Raw genomic sequence first — 18,987 nt, 5'->3', positions numbered from 1 at the left:
TTGTTGCTCTGAAACGCACTCACACGAACTTCCAAGTCTACCGCAGCCGGGCCCCTGGGGGGGGGGGCCCAAGTGCGGCGTGTCTGGGCCCGGGCGCGGGGCGAGGGGCAGTTCTTGGCAGAGGCGGTGCCGGTGTCTGCACATGCGCGCGGGCGGGAAGATGGCGACCCCAGCGCTTGCACATGCGCACGGGCGTGAGTGGCACGGGCGTGAGTGGCGCAGACAGCACTCGCACATGCGCGCGGGCGTGAAGATGGCGGCGGGCTTCAAGTGAGTGTGAGCTGCCGCGGGCGGTGTTATCTTCCCTGGTAGGTGCGGCGCTGTGTTCGGGTGGCCGCCTCCCTTAGCTTCCTAGCTGTGGTAGGTTTCCCTGCCTTGGAGCAGGCCTCGCCGCGAGCGTCTGTGGGCGTGGAGCTGACCGCGCAGCCCCGGCGCCGCGACCGGGGAGTTGGCCTTCTGAGGCCCGCGCCGCCCCTCTGCCGCTCCCCGAAAGGAGCCTGCCTCAGCTGGAAGGTTTTTCTAAAAAAAAAAAAAAAAAAAAAAAGCAGACAAAAAAACCGCGTTTGTGACCGTTCGTTGCGGCCTGTGGACTCCGGAGTAGTGTTTTTAAGTGGAGTAGGAGATAGGATTCCAGAAGAAACCAGTTATGCTGAACTGCAGTCATCTTGAGCATAAATTCGGGAAATTCGTGGTCTAGGGATAAATGCACTTTCTAGTAAACCAGCTTCGATGTTAGGATCTAGTCGATTTAAGGTACTCCTGGCATGTCAAGTCATGACGACTCTAAAGACACCTTCCGCGCCGAGGTAGTAAAAGCGCCGGTGTCTGCTTGCGGCGCGCCTGCTGCTGGCGCGCCCTGGTCGGTGCCTGTGGTGCGCGCTGATGCGAGGAGGAGAGTGTGATGAGGTCGTGCTCCCCAGGCAGAGAGTGACAATGGTCAGGTACAGGAGAGTGCCCTAAAGACGTGCTCCCCAGCCGTGAGTGACGGGTGTGTTACAGGAGCGATGAGGACGTGCTCCCCAGGCAGAGAGTGACAGAGGTCAGGTACCGGAGAGTGCAACAAGGACGTACTCTCCAGCTGAGCGTGATAGGTGGGTTACAGGAGAGTGCAACGAAGATATGCTTGCCAGGTTAGAGTGACTTTTTTTTCAACTTTTTTTTAATTGTATGGTATAACATATATACAAAGCAAAGAAAGAAAAAAGCAATAATTATCAGAGCACTCTTCGGTAAGTAGTTACAGGACAGATCCCACAGTTTGTCATGAGTTTCTGTACCATCCTCTTCAGAATGTAGGAGGCTAGAAGGAATAAATTTTTTTTTTTTACCATCACAAGCAACTTTTTTGTGTGAAAAATGACATACGTACAAAAGAATTTCAAAACGCAGCACCACAATTAGTTGTAGAACAGTTTTCAGAGTTTGGTATGGGTTTTAATTCCATAGTTTTAGGTTTTACTTCTAGCTGTTCTAAGATACTGGAGACTAAAATATCAGTTTAATGGTTCAGCAATCATATTTGAATGTTAAACCCTACCTTCTCTGTATAACTCCACTATCACCTTTGATCTTTCTGTCCCACTCTTTAGGGGCATTTGGGCTATGGCCATTCTAACTTTTTCATGTTGAAAGGGGCTGTCAGTAATATGGGGTAGGGAAATGGAACTATCTGATGTTCTGGAGAGACTGGGCTAGGTTTCAGGACTTACCTGGTCCAGGGACTGATCTGGAGGTTGTAGGTTTCTGGAAAGTTACCCTAGTGCATGGAACCCTTGTAGGATCTCATACAATGCCCTAGGTGTTCTTTAGGATTGGCTGGAATGTTTTTGGTTGGGGGTTGGCAGGTTACTGTAGGTAGCAATGTCTAATTGATGCTTGGGTAAGAGTAACCTCCAGAGTATCCTCTGGACTCTATTTGAACTCTCTCTGCCACTGATACTTTGTTACACTTCTTTTTCCCCTTTTGGTCAGGATGGAATTGTTGATCCTACAGTGCCAGGGCAGGACTCATCCCTGGGAGTCCTCTCCCATGTTGCCAGGGAGACGTTCACCCCTGAATGTCATGTCCCATGTAGGGGGGAAGGCAATGATCTCACTTGCAGAATTGGATTTAAAAAGACTGAGGCCACATCTGAGCAACAAAAGAGGTCCTCCGGAAGTAACCGTTAGGCATGCCTATAGGTAGTCTGGGTTTCTCTGTTACCTACATAAGCTTCACAGGAGTGAGCCTCAAAATCAAGAGCTTGGCCTATTGATTTGGGTGTCCCTAATGTTTGACACAGTATCAGGGTTTCCCTGATGGTAAAGTTTAATAGTTCCATATTTTATCTTCCATTCCTCAGGGGACTTTGCCAATACTTTTTGAATATCTTATTATACTCTAGGATGTACCCAGGCATTACATTAAACTGTACAGGATTAAAGTCCCTCATTCTTATTCTGGGCTGTGTTTCAGTTGTTCAAATGAGCCATCCAGACAGGTTGAGTTAGGTGATGACTACAGAAAATTTAGATTCCAGACAAGATAAACCTTTCTACCTTTGGTCTTAAAGAGTAGGTGCAGTTCTAAAATATAGACAATGTCTTCCTTACCCCTGTGTTCTGAATTATCTTAATCCTGACCTGATCAACTTCATTCTTATCTGTAAATATCAGGTTATAGATATATAAAACAGCCTTTCAAAATCCAGAAATAATAATTACCACTCCAGACTAAATGTGTCTGCTGTAAGAGCTTACAGTCTAGGACCCTGTTTTCTCCTAAGCATTTTCTGAAGGAGACCATACAATAATTGTTCCTTCATTTTGGCTTATTTTGCCCCCCCAAATGTCCCACAGGTTAATTCACATCGTTGTATGCCTCACGACTTCATTCCTTGTTGTAGCAGCACAATATTCGATCATATGTATACACCATCATCGTTCGCCAGTATACTCAGTCAGCGCATCATTCAGCCACCTGCATTTACTGGGCTTGTTGTATAGTGTCCAAAGTCCACAGTCCATCCACACTCTCAATTTTAGATGATTTCATTGTTCCCAAGAGAAAGAAAACCAATAAACACACCCTCACCAAATAGGAAATCTAAACCTTAACTTTTGTCCATTACCCCATTATTTACCTGTGCTATTGCTGTGGTACTGATGTTTTCCTATTAAATATAGCGAGAATTGTTTTAACACCCGGATTAACCCCTTTTAAAGGTGCCAAAGAACTTTCATCTCCAATAGTATAATTGCTTAAGGGTTTGACTTTTCAGATACCAGAATTTCTGAAAGAAACATGCAAATTTTGGAGATTTAGGCTGTATCAGGAGACCTTTAAGATCTTTGCCTGTTTCTGGATTTATGTTAAAATTCATTTACTCACCTCAGATATGTTTTCACCTCCTGTGTTTTAGAACTGTGGAACCTCTGGAGTATTACAGGAGATTTTTGGTGCGTAAATATATACATTTTATGACTTTGGATAGCAATATCATATGCTTTTCGTATTTCAAGTAATTCAGATTAATTCATTTGAACTACTGTGTTTTAATGAGTTTTATCTGACTGAAAATTTTCATACAAATGACCATTTATTTAGAAAGAGAACTGCCGTCCTGATGGAAGAGAACTTGGTGAATTCAGAACCACCACTGTCAACATAGGTGAGTGTATTTTGAGTTCTAAAATAGGATGTTGAAGTTCCTTTAATCAGACTTTAAAATAGTGTTTTAGTAGAACTTTGTATGCTAGTAAAGAATTTTGTTTTTACACTTTTGTGTTTAATCTGCTATCCTCTCAGTTGATATGTTCTTCATTTTTTATTTTAAAACAACTGTAAAGTGTTTTCCTATTCTTTGCCAAAACCATAATGGCGTGTTTTTCTGACCATTTAAATTATCTTCATGAAAATATGAAATTTTCCAGTTTCAACATGAGGACATTGCTTCTAGCCTATGAGCCATTTAAAAATTTGGCTGGTATTTCAGCCAAATTTGACTATGTCTAAGGAAATCTGAATGATTTCATCATGAGATTTCAACTGTCCAATTGTCCTGTGACTGTGAATGGAAAGTGATTAATTCAAAGAGAGAGAAGTAATTATTAAAATAATAATTTTAAAGTTTTACCATTTTTACATCAATGATTCCTGAGCCAGGGAAAAGTTTTCATAAGCAGGTTAGACTACATATGTATGTAAAGCTAAAATTACATGCAGAAAATTAAAGCTCACACTTATTATATGTAATTCTGTAGCTGTTTTTTTTTCTTTAAATGAATTTTTCATTTTACCTAAATCCCCGTCTTTTCAGGTTCGATTAGTACTGCAGATGGTTCTGCTTTAGTGAAGCTGGGAAATACTACAGTAATATGTGGAATCAAAGCGGTAGGTTTAATCTGCCTTGCTGAAATTTGAGTTATTGAATTAGTGCTGCATGTTTTTTTGTTTGTTTTTGCATGGGCAGGCACTGGGAATTGAAGCCTGGTCTCTGGCATGGCAGGCGAGAACTCTGCCTGCTGAGCCACCGTGGCCCGCCCAGTGCTGCATGTTTATTAGAGTATTTAGGTGTCAGTTTTTCAGTAGTTCTCATTTCCAAAGAGCTTTCAATTAGCAGTGTTAAATAATACAACAAAGTTTTATGACTCAGTTATAATTCTGAGCATCCATGAAATGTACTGAAACAATATTTTTTAAATCCTTAATTTTAAAATAAATTTGTTGTGTCATTTGAGAAATTAAGGATGATTTTGGTACTATCTATTGATGGCAGTTGTTCAGAAGACAGCCATGAGCAGTAGCCCCAATTCGTGGAGGGCCTGCCGGGTTCCAGGCTCCTTGCGTTCACTTAAGTCCTCAAGCACAGTCATTTGAAGTGCTCCCTCTCCATCTCTTCTCTTTGACAGATGAAGTTCGGTAATTTGGCCATTTACAACAGGCTCATAAATAGAACTTAAGCATAAGTCCGACTCCAAAGTCTGTGCTTTTTCTAGCAATAACACACTCAAGATTCCTTAACCGAGGTTCAGATTTCTCCTCAAAACTGTGGTGATTTCTAACAGTAACATTTGAGTGCTTTGTCAAGTTTCTTTCTAGGAACTCAGCTTTCATGATCTCCTTTCACCCTCCTAACAGTCCCTTGGAGTAGGCACAGTTTTCTCCCCATTTTTAGAGAAGAGGAAATTGAAGGTTAGAGGTTGAATAACTTACCCCAGGTCTCAAACAGTAAGTGTGGGGCTAAAATTTGAACTGGGTTAGTGATTCCAGGGTTTTTCCTCTTGGGGTTCTGCCAGCAGCTCCTAAACTGGTTATCAGTACTGCTGCATCAGTAGTTGAGAGGGTGGGGGAGAAGCCCAGTCCATGTCGGGAAGGGCCCCCAGGTACTAATGATAAGCAGCGCTGAGGGGCCTACACTGTACGCCATCTTACCTGGTAGAGCCTGTCGTGGGGATTGGAGCTCATGTCCCCAGAGCCTTTGGCACAACTCCCCAAGCACAGAAGGTCCTGAGAATGGGGTGCTGAACTAGGATGGTCTTTAGGGCCTGACACAGCTGACTGCTGGACTGTCTTCCCAGTTGTTTAGTAGCTTCTTTCTTAGAAAACGTTTGTTTGCTTTTATAGGAATTTGCAGCACCACCAGCAGATGCCCCTGATAAAGGATATGTTGGTAAGTTAAATGATTACATAATTTTAACAAAAATACTTTAACACATTTAATACTAATATTGTAGTTAAATCCTAGTAGTTAAGTTTTTAAGTCAAAGAAGAGAATTATCCCTAAGTGTTTTAGTTTGCTGAAGCTGCCAGAATACAACCGACCAGAAATGGAACAGCTTTTAAAAGGAATTAACTTGCAAGTTTGTAATTCTGAGGCCATAGAGATGTCTAAACTAAGGCATCCAGAGGATTATACCTCAGCTCTGAAGAAACGCCTGATGAAGTTCAGGGTTTCTTTCTCAGTTGGGAAGGCACATGGCAACATCTGCTAGCTTTATCTCTTCATTTCATAAGGCCTCCCTCGGGCCATTTTCTTTCTGCATCTCCAAAGTTCTCTGACTATGTGGGTTCTGTCAGCAGTTTCCAAAATGGTTCCCTCTTAGAGGACTCCAGTAAGCAACGCCACCTTAAGTAGGTGGAGACATCTCCATGGAAACCAGCTAATCAAAATTTACCACCCACAATTGGGTGGGTCACATCCCCATGGAAACAGTCAAAAAGATCTGTTTTGAGTAAGGCTTATAAGAACATAGCTTTTCTGGTGTATATGACAGTTTCAAACCAGCACACTAAGATTCATGAATATATCAGAATAAAGCAGATAATTCAGACAAGTTTCTGTATATGAGTTAACAGAAAAGGCAGCATAATAGCAAGATGCACAATTTTGTAAATTTAACCTTTATCAATCTTGTTACACAAGGAATAGAGAAGCAAAATTTTATTTGTAGGGTAGTATGCTTAACATTTTAATCTACCATTGACTCACTTCTTCCTTTCCAATATGCATGCCTTTTATTTCTTGCCTTATTGCTCTGGCTAGAACTTCCCAGTGCAGTGCTGAACGCAGTGGGTCTCCTTGTCTTGTTCCTCATCGTGGGGAAAGCTGTCAGTCACCATTGGCTTTTTGTATATAGAAGCATTATGGTTTCTCATTCAGTTATCAGTTTATACACTTAGACATCATCAACTAAAAAGCAGACTCTTTTAGGCAAAGAGCTGTCATTGCAAACTTTTCTTTCATGGAAGATTCTTTCATACCACTGCATTTTTTTTTTGTCTTGGACTGTGTGTCTTCATGGTAGGATCCAACATTTAAAAAATTCAAAAAAAAGCTGGGTGTGAATATATACTGGCTGCTTCTGCTAAAGATTGAGATAGTTTGAGAGATTGAGATCGAAAAGGTTTGTGAAGGTTTCAGAGGAATGAGATCTAGTATAGATGCTTGCTTTTTTTTTTAAATATTGTTTGAAAAAATAAAAGTTGGAAAAAATTCAATTTCATTTTATCTAAGCTTAGGGAATCTGAGGAAGACCAAAAAAAGAATATGATTGAAATGTTAGTGATTCCCACTTGGAAAGGAATCTGTGTCCACAGCTGCCTTTGTAAGCACTGGTGATTGTCTTTATACTTAAATAAGCCATGAGGTAGAATTTTAGTTCACAGCTGTAATGTTTTTCAGTTCCCAACGTGGATCTCCCACCACTGTGTTCTTCGAGATTTCGATCTGGACCTCCTGGCGAAGAGGCCCAAGTGGCTAGCCAGTTCATCGCAGATGTCATTGAAAAGTAAGACCATTATGATAAAACTTGATTATCAGTCATTTTCAGATAGTTTTTAACCTTTCATTTACTGTGTCTTTGTCATTAAATCAAGTTCACAGATAATTCAGAAAGAGGACTTATGCATTACTCAAGGAAAGGTAAGAGGAGTAAAGAAACAATGAGCTTTTATTAATTTTGAAGTGTTTTTGGGGGGGGAAGTGAAAAAGGAAATTAAACAAATGAACAGGACATTGTAAGCTTAAAATATGGATGTTTCATTTATAGATGGAATTCAGTTAAAAATATTACTCTGATTATCTAAATGAACTATGTAGTTCATAAAAAAATTTCAATTAATAGTTTGAGGAGCTACCTCAAACTGAGGTCATTTTTATATTTCATTAACTTTTACAGAGAATAATGAAGTCACTTTTATTCCCAATGGCAGATTAATTTGTTTGTGCTAACATGTTTAAGGTTTACAAAGTAAATTCCAAAAGTCTGAAAGTTTAGAACTATGTTAATTAGTAGCTGAAGAGGCTTTTCTTATTTGATTATAAACAGATTAGCACTGTAAAACCTAAACATTTCATGTATTGTGGTTTCTACAGAAAAGTTATATTCTGAGTTTTAGCTTGGGGCTTTCAAAAACATTTTTCTCACCTGCTAACCTAGCAACAGATAGGGAAATTCTGCTACATCATTGCCCTCTCCCCCCTGAGAGAAAATGGTTCCTTGTTAGCTTGGGAGTCAAAACCCAGTTTTCCCACCTATCCAGTACTTTGTTTTGGTTTTCTTTTGTAAAGAAAGGAAAAGTATTCTTTAAGGTTTTTGGCTTTGAAGGTTATATTGCTTGTCTAACTAGAGGTTCTGTGGTTCTTTTGTAAAGCTAAGCAAATAGCTTGTTGTACTCATCCAAAGGCTTTAATTGTTTTTGTGTAAATTTATTTTATTTTAGCTCGTTTGGGTTCTATACTGTGATCTCATTTGCCTCGACTATGATGGAAACATTTTAGATGCCTGTACCTTTGCATTGTTAGCTGCTTTAAAAGATGGTAAGCAACCTGAATAAAAGGATTTCTTCTAATGGGTCAGAATTTTGGCTTTATGCTTTGTGAAAGTTGTGTGCATTTACTCTATTTTTTTTTCTTTTGGCATGGTCAGGCACCAGGAAATGAACCCGGGTCTCCTTGGCAGGCGAGAACTCTGCCTGCTGAGCTACCATGGCCTGCCCTATAAATTTTTAGAGGTTTTTGCTGAGTTTTGGCTATCATTCATGTATGTTTCAAAATGACCATGATACTAACATAATTTTTCAAATATACTTAGAATTTTATGTTCTCTAACTGGACAGCTTTTAAGAGTGTTTCCTCAGTGGCTATCCTCCTCCATTTGGGCTTGGACTGTAGTCTTCTTCAGAGGTTTAATATGGGGAGAAGAGTTTAACTACAGTGAAGGTGGTTGGTAGAGATTCTGAAGTTTTTGTCCAAAGTTTTTGTTACATGTAATATTGTGAAAAGGAGTGGCATGGGTTCTGTTGTTTCAACAGTGGGGCCACAGATTTCCTCTGAAATCTTAAAAAGTTTCTTAGTTAAAAAGTCTAGTTAGGCTGATTAGTTATGGATTTCAGTGACTTACGCATGTTTCCACCATTACATTGCTAAGTTTGAGGCACCAACTGGAGTTAGGGAATGTAGCCAGCATTACAGCAGGGACTAAAGTTTGATTCTGGCTCTTCATTCTCTGTAAAATGGGGATGGCAGCACCTACTTTATAGGAGTATAGCTGATTAAATGAAGTAGTGAAGACATGAAAGTGGTTAAAACAGTCCTTGACATAGAGAATACCTAAATGTTTTATAAACTATTAATGCTCATTTTGACTTAAACTTTTTTTAAAGTAAGCACTAAGAAGGTAGGTCAGATGTTCTGAAAAACATTATTTGCTTCTACTATATTTTTATTGTTCTAGATGGAAGAATGCTTCTGGACAAGTTTAGAGGGGCAAAGTGAATTAATAATCATGTCTATTACTGACACTGCAGTGACTGAATCCACATGTGTCTTTTTTAGTACAGTTGCCTGAAGTTACTATAAATGAAGAAACTGCCTTAGCAGAAGTTAATTTAAAGAAGAAAAGCCATTTGGATATTAAAACTCATCCGGTTGCAACGTCCTTTGCCATATTTGATGAGTAAGTCATCAGCCGTGTACAGAACTTTGTACCTAAGGTGCTCTATGCTCTTCAGCCCCCGGTGCCTCCGCACCTGCATCTCACCCGCTGGCCCTGCACGACCTGCTGACCTCTGCATATGCAGGAGTCCTGATGTGGAGGAGCAGTTCTCTGCTCACCCCACTTTACCTTGGTTTCTTTATTTCTGTGGACTGTTAATCTTCAATACTTTCACTAAAGATTTACTGGAAGCTACTATTAGTTGTTTGCCAAGGGTTTTAATATAGTCACAAATTGAAGGCAAAGATTCTTAAAAATTGTAGAATTTCAAGTTGCTACCAACTTTTCTCATTTCCTGTTGGTTCTGTTCCAGTTCTTTTATCTGAGGTCAACAGATTAAACAGAAATGCAAGTGTAAGTTTGTATTATTTTTTGAAAACAACGTGTTCCATGGACTGATAAATTACACTTTTTATTCTTTAACAGCACTTTACTCATAGTCGACCCTACTGGAGAGGAGGAACATTTGGCCACTGGGACCTTAACGGTAGTAATGGATGAAGAGGGCAGACTGTGTTGTCTTCACAAACCAGGCAGGTTCCACCTCAGGCCCCAGGACATGCAGGTGGACGTGCACAGGAGCGTCTCCGTTAGGAAGGCCCATGGGGAAGGTCACACCATTTACCTGAAGAAGCTTTCTGGAGTTCTGTTGCTACCTCAGATTCCTTACTTTTGTATTGTTTTATGTTGTTTATCAGTGGTTCTTAAACTTTGGCATGTATCTCTAAGTCTCATTAAAATCTAAGAACTTGCATTTTGAACAAGTTCCCATGCTACTACTATACATTATCCTTTTTTTTAAAATGACATGACATTGATCTTTTACAAAGTAAGGTAACTGAGAGATTGAACAGATTGGTACTGTGATTAATTTTTCAGGTGGAAGTGGGCTGACTGGAGCTAAACTTCAGGACTGTATGAGCCGAGCAGTTACAAGACATAGAGAAGTGAAAAAACTGATGGATGAAGTAATTCAGAGTATGAAACCCAAATAAACCACCACATTTTCAAAACAGATTTGCAAAAATTGTATTTGTTACACTGTGCACAAATCTTTTATACTAAATAAATATTAAAACTATATTCTTCTGAAAGATGTTTCTAGTAGTTCTCAGATCACTTCCGTATGTATTATATACAGTGAAACCATTTTTAAAAGCAATGTAGGCAAACCAACTCTAGTTCCTTAAACCATTTCCCTGTTTTTATTTCAAAAATCGTAGGGTTGTGCTTCTGTATAAAGTCTGTACATCTAGCAATGTAAAATACTGAAACATTTTTAAAAAACAAAAAGTAAAAACTCAGAAACCCTTGATTCAATGCTCTTGTGTTTAAAGAGAAAAAGTACAACTCAGAATTTAGGAGTGGTTGACGTGCCTCTCTTCATTTTACTTTTTGACTGGCTGCCTGTATGCCGATGACGATGTAGCTGAGCTGTTTGTGCTGCTGCTGCTGCCATAGCCATTTGATGCTGCAAGAATCGCAACTGCTGCCAAAGGGAGGGAAAAAACATCATGTTATGTTAATCGCAGGCAAGGATGTAAAATGCTTTTCCTGAGAGTGATGAAAACAAAAATGAAAGGGAGAAAGCACCAAGATAAAAAGGACTATACCACACTGAGACAATGCACAGTCAAACAGCATCAGTGGCACAGAAGCCTGCTGAGGGCTTGGGAAATGATTCTTGGCAAACTTCTCAAAATTATTTGTTACTTTGCCCTGCCAGTTTACATTGCAGTAACTCAGCAACTTCAGTTACCATTCTGTTGAATCTTAAAACCACCTAAATATCAAACGTCAGCTTTAATATGCTAATTTTACTTGCTGAAATAATGGAATAACATTTTCCTAAAGGTATCATGGGTGGTGCAATGATGGCTCAGTGGCAAGGATTCGCGACCGCCGAGCTGGAGACCCGGGTTCAACTGCCAGAGCCTGCCCATGCCAAAAAAAAAAAAAGATCACATTTACTAATAGGAACACTGGTATACTTGCCTTTTTCTGCAGTATGATGTTAAAAAGTTAACAACTGATACTCAGAACAATCTCTTGCAAATATAGTGGAATCTAGAAAAGTGTGTTTGGTAATGTGCCACCAGCACTTCATGAAAAGATTTTAAATTCAGAGGAGTATGAGTCAAATGTACAAAATATATTCAGTGCTCCATGTTGACCAGCTAAGATACCAGATTTCTAAATAAAATTCCCTATATTTACCAATCACTGTTTAGTTTTAAAGGACAGTAGAATGATGCTAAAGCAAAGTCTTTTGTGGTATTTTTGGAGCTGAGTATTTTAAACACTGTAACCAGAGTGAAGTTGCTGGATTACTTGGATCTGTTGCTGCTGCTGTTGAAAGGCAGAGGAGAGCTGGAGTCTCTGCTGAGGGAGGCTTTGCTCAGGTCTGTTCTCGGCAGAGCCAAGCTGAGACAGCACTACAGAGAGGAGAAGGGAGAGCAGGCCAGTCAGAAAGTTTGAAGGCGACCAGGGTTAGAAAAGGACAACACAGAAAATGAAATAATAGGAAAGTTATCAGTATGATTAATCTTAAGTATCAAATCACAGACGTTTCAGAATAAATTTAGTACAGTCTCCTGTTAGTTGAGGAACTTCTGCATGGGAGAAGGAAAGGGAGTGCATGTGTACCAAAACACTGTGCCTCTCCTTCTCCTGCATCTCAATAACACTCAACACTGGTGCTATCCCTGCAAGGTGCTCCTTCACCATGCAAAATGCAGCACAATGTTTTTAAATATAACCAATGAAGTGGGGCAAAAGGGATGGGAGAAATCCAAACTACTATAAGAACAGAACTAGTAGACAAGTCCTTCAAACAAGACATTGCAGTGGACATCAATAACACAATTAACAAAGGTTGCAGAGAAAGTATACATCATTAGTTTTTAGCTAAGTGGGACTACTATAAGCAGGTCCAACCCCCTTATTGTGCATATGAGAAAATTTAAGGTCCAGATAGTCTGAGTGACTGACAGTTATTCAGGTACTTGCTGGCAAGTCTGGAACTAGGAACATTTTCTCAGTCCAGAGTTATTTCCAATAAATGACACTAAAGTTACGTTAGGTAATTTAAAACATGGAATATAGTTACAAATTTCCATTTGTAAATTGACTAACTTTAAATTAGGACTTTATTTAAGAAGTAATTATTTCTAAAACAAAGACCTTGATTATACTATCCTAAAGGACTTCTAAATTCAGATACTGTCAGTTGTATTGGAATCTAAAGGTATCATTGAGCCCGCCGGGATAACTTAAAATGTTAACATGCTCCATCAAATCATTTTAATTAGATGTAAAGTAGGAAATACCGCCTTTAGTTGACAATTTTCATTTAAGGTAAAAACCTTTGGGTCACAACTTATTGCCAGAAGCTTTGACCAACCGTTTAGTTCAATTTTATTTTTTGACAAATGATAAAAGTGGTTTACAAAAATTATGCTAATGAACCATTAAAATTTATTTATTAAGACTTATTTTATGCAACTATAGGCTTGCAGAATGAGACAAGAGTATGGATACGTCTAGAATAATGTAGTTTCAAAACCCTGAAAAACTGGAGAGTAAGATATTAAGATGACCACTGGCCAACTTAAACATGCTTTGGTAACTCCTTGGTAAGCTGAATAACTGTTTAAAATTTTACCAGTAAACTATAAACTGAGGAAAGACTACAACTGCTGTTAATATATGCAAACCAAAGCTCTTTTAATTATGTACCTGCTGAAGAAATCAATGAAAAAAATCTCAGGACAATTGATTTAATTATCCACAAATTAAAGACAACTTTACTATTCCTAGTTACTCTTACATGGGAAGGAAAATAAATAATTAAATTGTGAGATCACAAAAAGATGAGATATTTTCCATTTAGTAAATTTAACATGAAGTCATGAAGATACCTACCAGCTGCCTGGGACTGCATGAAATTCCCTACTCCAGTGAGGTTAATTACAGCAGCAGCCTGTTCGTGGCTGGTTGAACCTTGTTCAGAACCCTGCATAAAAAAAATTAAAAATGACTGTGTAAAAGAAAAACAATTCTGAGTCGGTCAAAAGAAATTAGCATTTTTTTTCTTGTATGAGAAAAGTCAGAATATCAACATCAGATTTGGAATTGTAAGGATATAAAGAAAAGATTCCACAGGTATTTAAAATTAGCATAGAAAAATCATATTTTGAAAGCAAGAAAATCGAACTTAATTTTTTAGAACTGATTCTGTATTGATTTAGTATTTGATATTATACTGATAATTCCTAAGGCCTTTATAGATCTTCATGAAAATGATTTTTTTTAGAGCTTAAAACCCCCTTTCTAATATAGTACTGGAACTTGTAGCCAGCATGGTAAGAAAAGTTTTATTTTTTTAAAAATACAGATTGTAAAGGAAAAAGAAAACTGTCCTCATTTGCAAATAATTATGTAGAAAATACTAAGAAATCTACCAAAAAATCTAGAAATGAGTTCAGCAAGATTACAGGATGCAAAAATTAATTCTATAGATAACTATCAATGAATTCAAGTGGAAACTGAAATTTAAAAAAAAAATACATTTACAAAAGAAAGAAAAAGTAAAGAAAAGAAAAACAGGTATAAACGTTAACAAAACATGGACAGGATTTATATGCTGAAAACTACCCAACAGTGGTGAAAGAAATAATGAATGGAAACACAAACCGTGTGTTCATGGACTAGAAGACTCAACATAGTAAAAATACAAATTCTACTCAAATTGATCTAAGTACAATTAACTCAATTAAAAACAGCATGCCTTTTTTTTTTTTTTGAAAATACAGACATTTTCCTTTTTATTTCTCTAAAAAATGATCATGGTGATAAATACACAACTATGTGATGATACTGTGGAGATTCTCAATTAAAAAAAAAGAAAATACAGACAAGATGATTCTAAGATTTACATGGAAAAGCAAAGGAATTAGAACAGCAAAAACAACTTTGAAAAAAGGAGAAAGTGAAAGGAATCATACCACCTGATTTTAAGACTCACTATAAAAGCATATAGTGCTCAAGACTGGGTGGCATTGGCAGAGAAAGAGATAAAATTAATCAATGCTCAGAAACAGACCCACATTAGAACAGCCAACTAAATTCTCACTAAGGTGCAAAGGTAGCTCAATGGAGGAAAGATAGCCTGGTTCAACAGAAACTGCTGGAACGATTAGACGTTCATAGGCAAAAAAAATGGACCTTGACTTAGGTTTCATATCTTATATGAAAATGGACCGCACAGTGCATGAATGTATCTCAATAAAACTGCTTAAAAAAACCCAAATATATATATATAAATTACTGAAAATGGATCATAGACTTAAACAGTAAACCTTAAAACTTTTAGAAGAAAACAAAGGAGAAAGTCTTCAGACTTGGTGAAAAGGACGTATCATCTATAGTGCTATCTATAAGGAAAAAGTTGTTAACTTAGACATCTTTAAAATGAAATACTTTGCTCTGCAAAAGACATCCTTTGTTACTATCTAAAAGAGCGCTTTAAAATAACACCAGCACTATAAAATACAAGCCAGATATCTCAAGAGTTGTAACATATTTGGTTTGAGGAGACGTCTATGAATATAGAAAAGAAATTTCTTTCCCTGAACCACAGTCAGCTGTCTTGCTTAGTCAATGATGGTTTATTCAAATTGACTACTTTGTAATGGCTGGCTATGACTTAACAGTAATGTCAGAAAAGGAAAAGCGTAGGCAGAAATTGATTAAATCGAATTAATTTAATTACGTCAATCTCCTGTGAGTGCAACAGAAAAGAATGGGGTAGGTACTGGTGATATGCAAATCATTTCAACCTTCTTAGAACTCAATCCAGTAACAGCTACTAGTAATAAAAATACATAGCAAAAAAAACACACAGCTTCTCTAGTTCAGCAATATCACCACTACAACTCCATCCATAGAAATAAAAGCACTAGAATGTAAAACTTTATCTGTAAGAGTGTTTATTGCATTGTTCATAGTTGCAAAAATTAGCAACAAATCACAGTCAAAATTATGGCCAACAGAACAAACAAAATGCATGACAGTTAAGTACTTGAAAGTGGCAGTGTAGTAGGAGCACTGTTTCTGGGACGATTTAGACCCAAAGAGAATAGGGAATTCTCATTGGAGACGTGGCAGTGAAGGGAAAGGAGAAAACAAGAGGGAAAAATGAATGATCCTACAGAAACGAAAGAAAAGCCAGACATACTAATTCCTCCCCTTCCTCATAAACACCAGCGTGCATACACACATACACACCCACACACAAATATGTACAGAAGGGGGCAGAACAGACATACCGACAAGAGACACTCTTAAAATAAGAATCCTATTTGTGAAATGAATAGGAATAGAAAACAGACCATATCCCTCCTTAAGAGTTACTATAAAACAAAAAAAAACAGAAAATGGAAAAAACAAAAAATAAAAACCAGCTGATACAAAAAATCTCTAACAAAAAAACCTCCACAGAACCAAAGAAAACTATAAGACAACAGCATAAGTAGAATTAAATATCCTCAAACAAGCTGGGGGTATGACTAACCTTGAATCAGAGATACAAATACTAAGAAATAAAAATACTAGCCTAAAAGTTAAAGGATGGAAAAAGATACACTAGGTGTTAACCCTAATCAAAAGAAAGAAGCAACAAATACTACCAGAGATAAAGAGGCTCCTTTAATAATGATAAAGTGGTCAATTAATCAAGAATATAAAACAACACTAAATTTGTACGCACCTAACAATAGAGCTTCAAAATATATGAAGCAAAACCTCATAGAACTGAAAGGAGGAACAGAAAATAATAGTTTTAGTTGGAGACTTCAACACTCTTCTCAGAAATTAATAGCTGTAGAAAGAAAACCAGTAAGCATATAGAAGACTGAGCATAATCAAACAACTCGATCTAATATTGATGGCACACTCCATCTAACAGCAGGATATACATTCTTTATAAGTACATATGTAACATTCACCAAGACAGGCCATATTTTGGCTATAAAACAAACCAACAAATTAAAAAGAACTGAAAATGTGCATTTTTTTCAGACCACGATGGAACTGAACAAGGAAACTGATTATAGAAAGTTATACATAAAGTTGCCAAATATTATGAAATTAATTAACTTCTACCTAAATAACCCATGGATCTAAATGGAATTCATGAGGGATAACAGAAAATACTGTGAACTGAATGAAAAAGAAAGTACAAGTCAAAATTTGTAGAAAGCAGTTTAAGCAGAATTTAGAGGGACTTTAAACCAAAATGTTTATTTTAGAAAAGGTCTTAAGTTGAGTTTTCACCTTAAGAAACTAGAAAAAGAAAAGCAAATTAAAACTGTAATCCGACAAAACGTTCCAGAAATAAAGACCTGGCTGCATGTTAAAAGGCCCACAAGAAAGATCTCAAAAGATCAATTCTGAGACATATCCTCACGAAAATATTACTTTTAAAGATCAAGACAAACCCTCAGGGCCTCCAGACGAAATGCTTACAGAACAATTAAATGCTTAAATAACTTACAAGATAGGCATGAGAACTCTGAAAAACGTACAGAGTAAAACAATGGGCAACATTTTCAGCAAATTAAAGAAGGTACAAATGAAGGCTTTTACAACTAGCCAAGCAATTCTTCATTTGCTAAGGATATACAAAGTTTGTATGTTTCTTTAAATAAGAGAAGTTGTGGGTGAACAGAACAATCATGCATAAAACACAGGGCTCCCATATACTACCCTATTATTAACACCTTCCACTGGTGCGGTGCATGTGTTACAACTAATGAAAGGACATTTTTATTACTGTCCTATTAACTATAGTCCACAGTTTAACTTAGGGTTCACTGTTTGTATTGTGCAGTTTCATGGATTTTTTTTTTCCTTTTTAATTTTTATCCTAGTACCATATATTAGAAACAGTTTTGAGTATGCCCTTCCTAATGAACATACCAGAAGATGAGCTTTAGCCAACCAAGAACTGACTGGAGAAATTCTGGCAAAAGCACAGATAGCGAACATTTCATATATTTGTGAGCTAAGAGTAAATTCCAGGGGTAGGACCCAGGAAATAGTTTTTTCAGTTTCCCAGGTGATTCCAGTAAGCCATGGTTCAGTAAGGCAATAGTTCTTACTTTATTTTAATTTTACAACTACTGCAGTAAGACCTGTATTTCATTCTCCTTGGCAGTGTGTATTTGTTTTTGTCTGTTTACCTCCTACCCTAAGCTCCATAATAGGGACCTATTTATTCCAATAATGTTTAGCACAAGACTTTCCACAGAAGAAAATACTGGGAAGACACAGGGATGATGATGGGATAAAAAAATAAATGAGCTATATGGTCAGAAAGACCTGGGTTTGAATCCATGCTATCATTCACTGTATGGCCATGAGCAAGTTACTTAACTGGAATCTGTTTCCTACTATGCAAGATGAAAGCGACATCCTATTAAGTATGGCTGTTCTGAAAATTAGAAATAGTCACCCAATAACTGATAGCTATTACATTTCATAAACAGTATAAGAAACGCCTGTTAAACAAGTTAAGTAACAGCCCTTGAATATGCTCAGAATATATGAAAAAGATGCTGAAAATTCTGATAAAAAGCTTATGAAGGGCCCGAAGGCACATACCTGCTCCCCTGGCTGTTGAGGACTAGAAGTCGTTGGTTGCTGAGGTGGTTGTTGGGGAGTAAACTGAGTGAGCTGCTGCTGCTGCTGCTGCTGCTGCTGCTGCTGCAGAGTGTTAAAAATGAGTGAACCTCCGGGAAGCTATTAGGATGTAAACAAAAAGTAATTAATTAGCCAACTTCATAGTGTTTTTATGAGATATGTTTTTTTATTTCAAAAATATTTTTGGAGAATTTACTATGTGTCAGGCACTGTTGCAGACATTGAGGAGAGAGCTGAATTTAAAAAAACATAAGACACTACCCTTTAAAAAAGAGATCTATTTTAAAACAATCATTAAGTGTTACTACCTTGAGTTTCTAAATGTTTGAATACTCTAAAACGTGTTATCTACTTCAACTTAGATACTTAGCTATCCAAATTTACATTATTATTCATATTTAATTTTACATATTAAATCTTCTTATATATCAACCCAAAAATAAGTACATTAGAAAGTGTGAGAAATAGCTGGACATGATCAGAAGCGAATATTAAGACAATCCATCATCCCTCCAAATTTGTTTTTTGCCACAAAACCAGATTCCTATATAACATGGTGAGGAAATGTGAAGCCTACAAGAAAGTTCATTAGATATCCATATTTACGTTTGGAGAACACAGTCCTTTCATTCAGAAACTAAATTAATTCAAATTTGTATTAAAAAAAGAGACAGGAAGCATCACGAAAACCCCAGGTCAAAAATTAAAACTGTATCTTCCCTATGTATCAGTACACAGATGTTTCATCCATTTTAATCAACAAAGGTGGAGATTATAAGCACTTTGAGGTCCTGAGGAGAAAGTCCA

At 37.5% G+C, this 18,987-nt stretch overlaps 2 protein-coding genes across 15 annotated transcripts in view; one reads left to right on the top strand and one right to left on the bottom strand.

The window, feature by feature from the left end:
* Positions 1 to 133: 133 nt before the first annotated feature.
* EXOSC8 (exosome component 8) lies at positions 134 to 10,573 on the top strand. 3 transcript variants are annotated; one of them, XM_077158079.1, is made up of 11 exons: positions 140 to 270; positions 3,402 to 3,438; positions 3,587 to 3,650; positions 4,299 to 4,372; positions 5,606 to 5,651; positions 7,164 to 7,269; positions 7,358 to 7,403; positions 8,204 to 8,300; positions 9,318 to 9,438; positions 9,904 to 10,010; positions 10,357 to 10,573. In XM_077158079.1, the coding sequence occupies exons 1-11, from the start codon at positions 143 to 145 to the stop codon at positions 10,470 to 10,472; spliced, it is 942 nt and encodes a 313-aa protein (XP_077014194.1). In that variant the 5' UTR covers positions 140 to 142; the 3' UTR covers positions 10,473 to 10,573. The 3 variants fall into 3 exon arrangements, with proteins under 3 accessions (XP_077014193.1, XP_077014194.1, XP_077014195.1); XM_077158078.1 differs by having other exon boundaries at positions 134 to 270; positions 9,904 to 10,573; XM_077158080.1 differs by lacking the exon at positions 140 to 270 and adding an exon at positions 783 to 1,130 and having other exon boundaries at positions 9,904 to 10,573.
* Positions 10,574 to 10,659: 86 nt separating this feature from the next.
* The window catches only part of SUPT20H (SPT20 homolog, SAGA complex component), a 46,930-nt gene continuing 38,602 nt past the window's right edge, over positions 10,660 to 18,987 (bottom strand). For 7 of the 12 annotated variants that reach the window (XM_077158065.1, XM_077158077.1, XM_077158067.1 and 4 more), the window contains 4 exons: positions 18,142 to 18,279; positions 13,402 to 13,492; positions 11,809 to 11,912; positions 10,660 to 10,966 (listed from right to left, as the gene is read on the bottom strand). In XM_077158065.1, coding sequence (XP_077014180.1) covers positions 10,829 to 10,966; positions 11,809 to 11,912; positions 13,402 to 13,492; positions 18,142 to 18,279 — 471 coding nt within the window. In that variant the 3' untranslated portion in view covers positions 10,660 to 10,828. The remainder of the gene's footprint in view (positions 10,967 to 11,808; positions 11,913 to 13,401; positions 13,493 to 18,141; positions 18,280 to 18,987) is intronic. The other 5 variants (XM_077158070.1, XM_077158071.1, XM_077158075.1 and 2 more) reach the window with 2 other exon arrangements.

This window comes from Tamandua tetradactyla, chromosome 4, assembly GCF_023851605.1.
Source record: "Tamandua tetradactyla isolate mTamTet1 chromosome 4, mTamTet1.pri, whole genome shotgun sequence".
Lineage (NCBI taxonomy): Eukaryota > Metazoa > Chordata > Mammalia > Pilosa > Myrmecophagidae > Tamandua > Tamandua tetradactyla.
The sequence above is the reverse complement of the archived record's forward strand: the minus strand, read 5'-3'. Positions and strand labels throughout refer to the sequence as shown.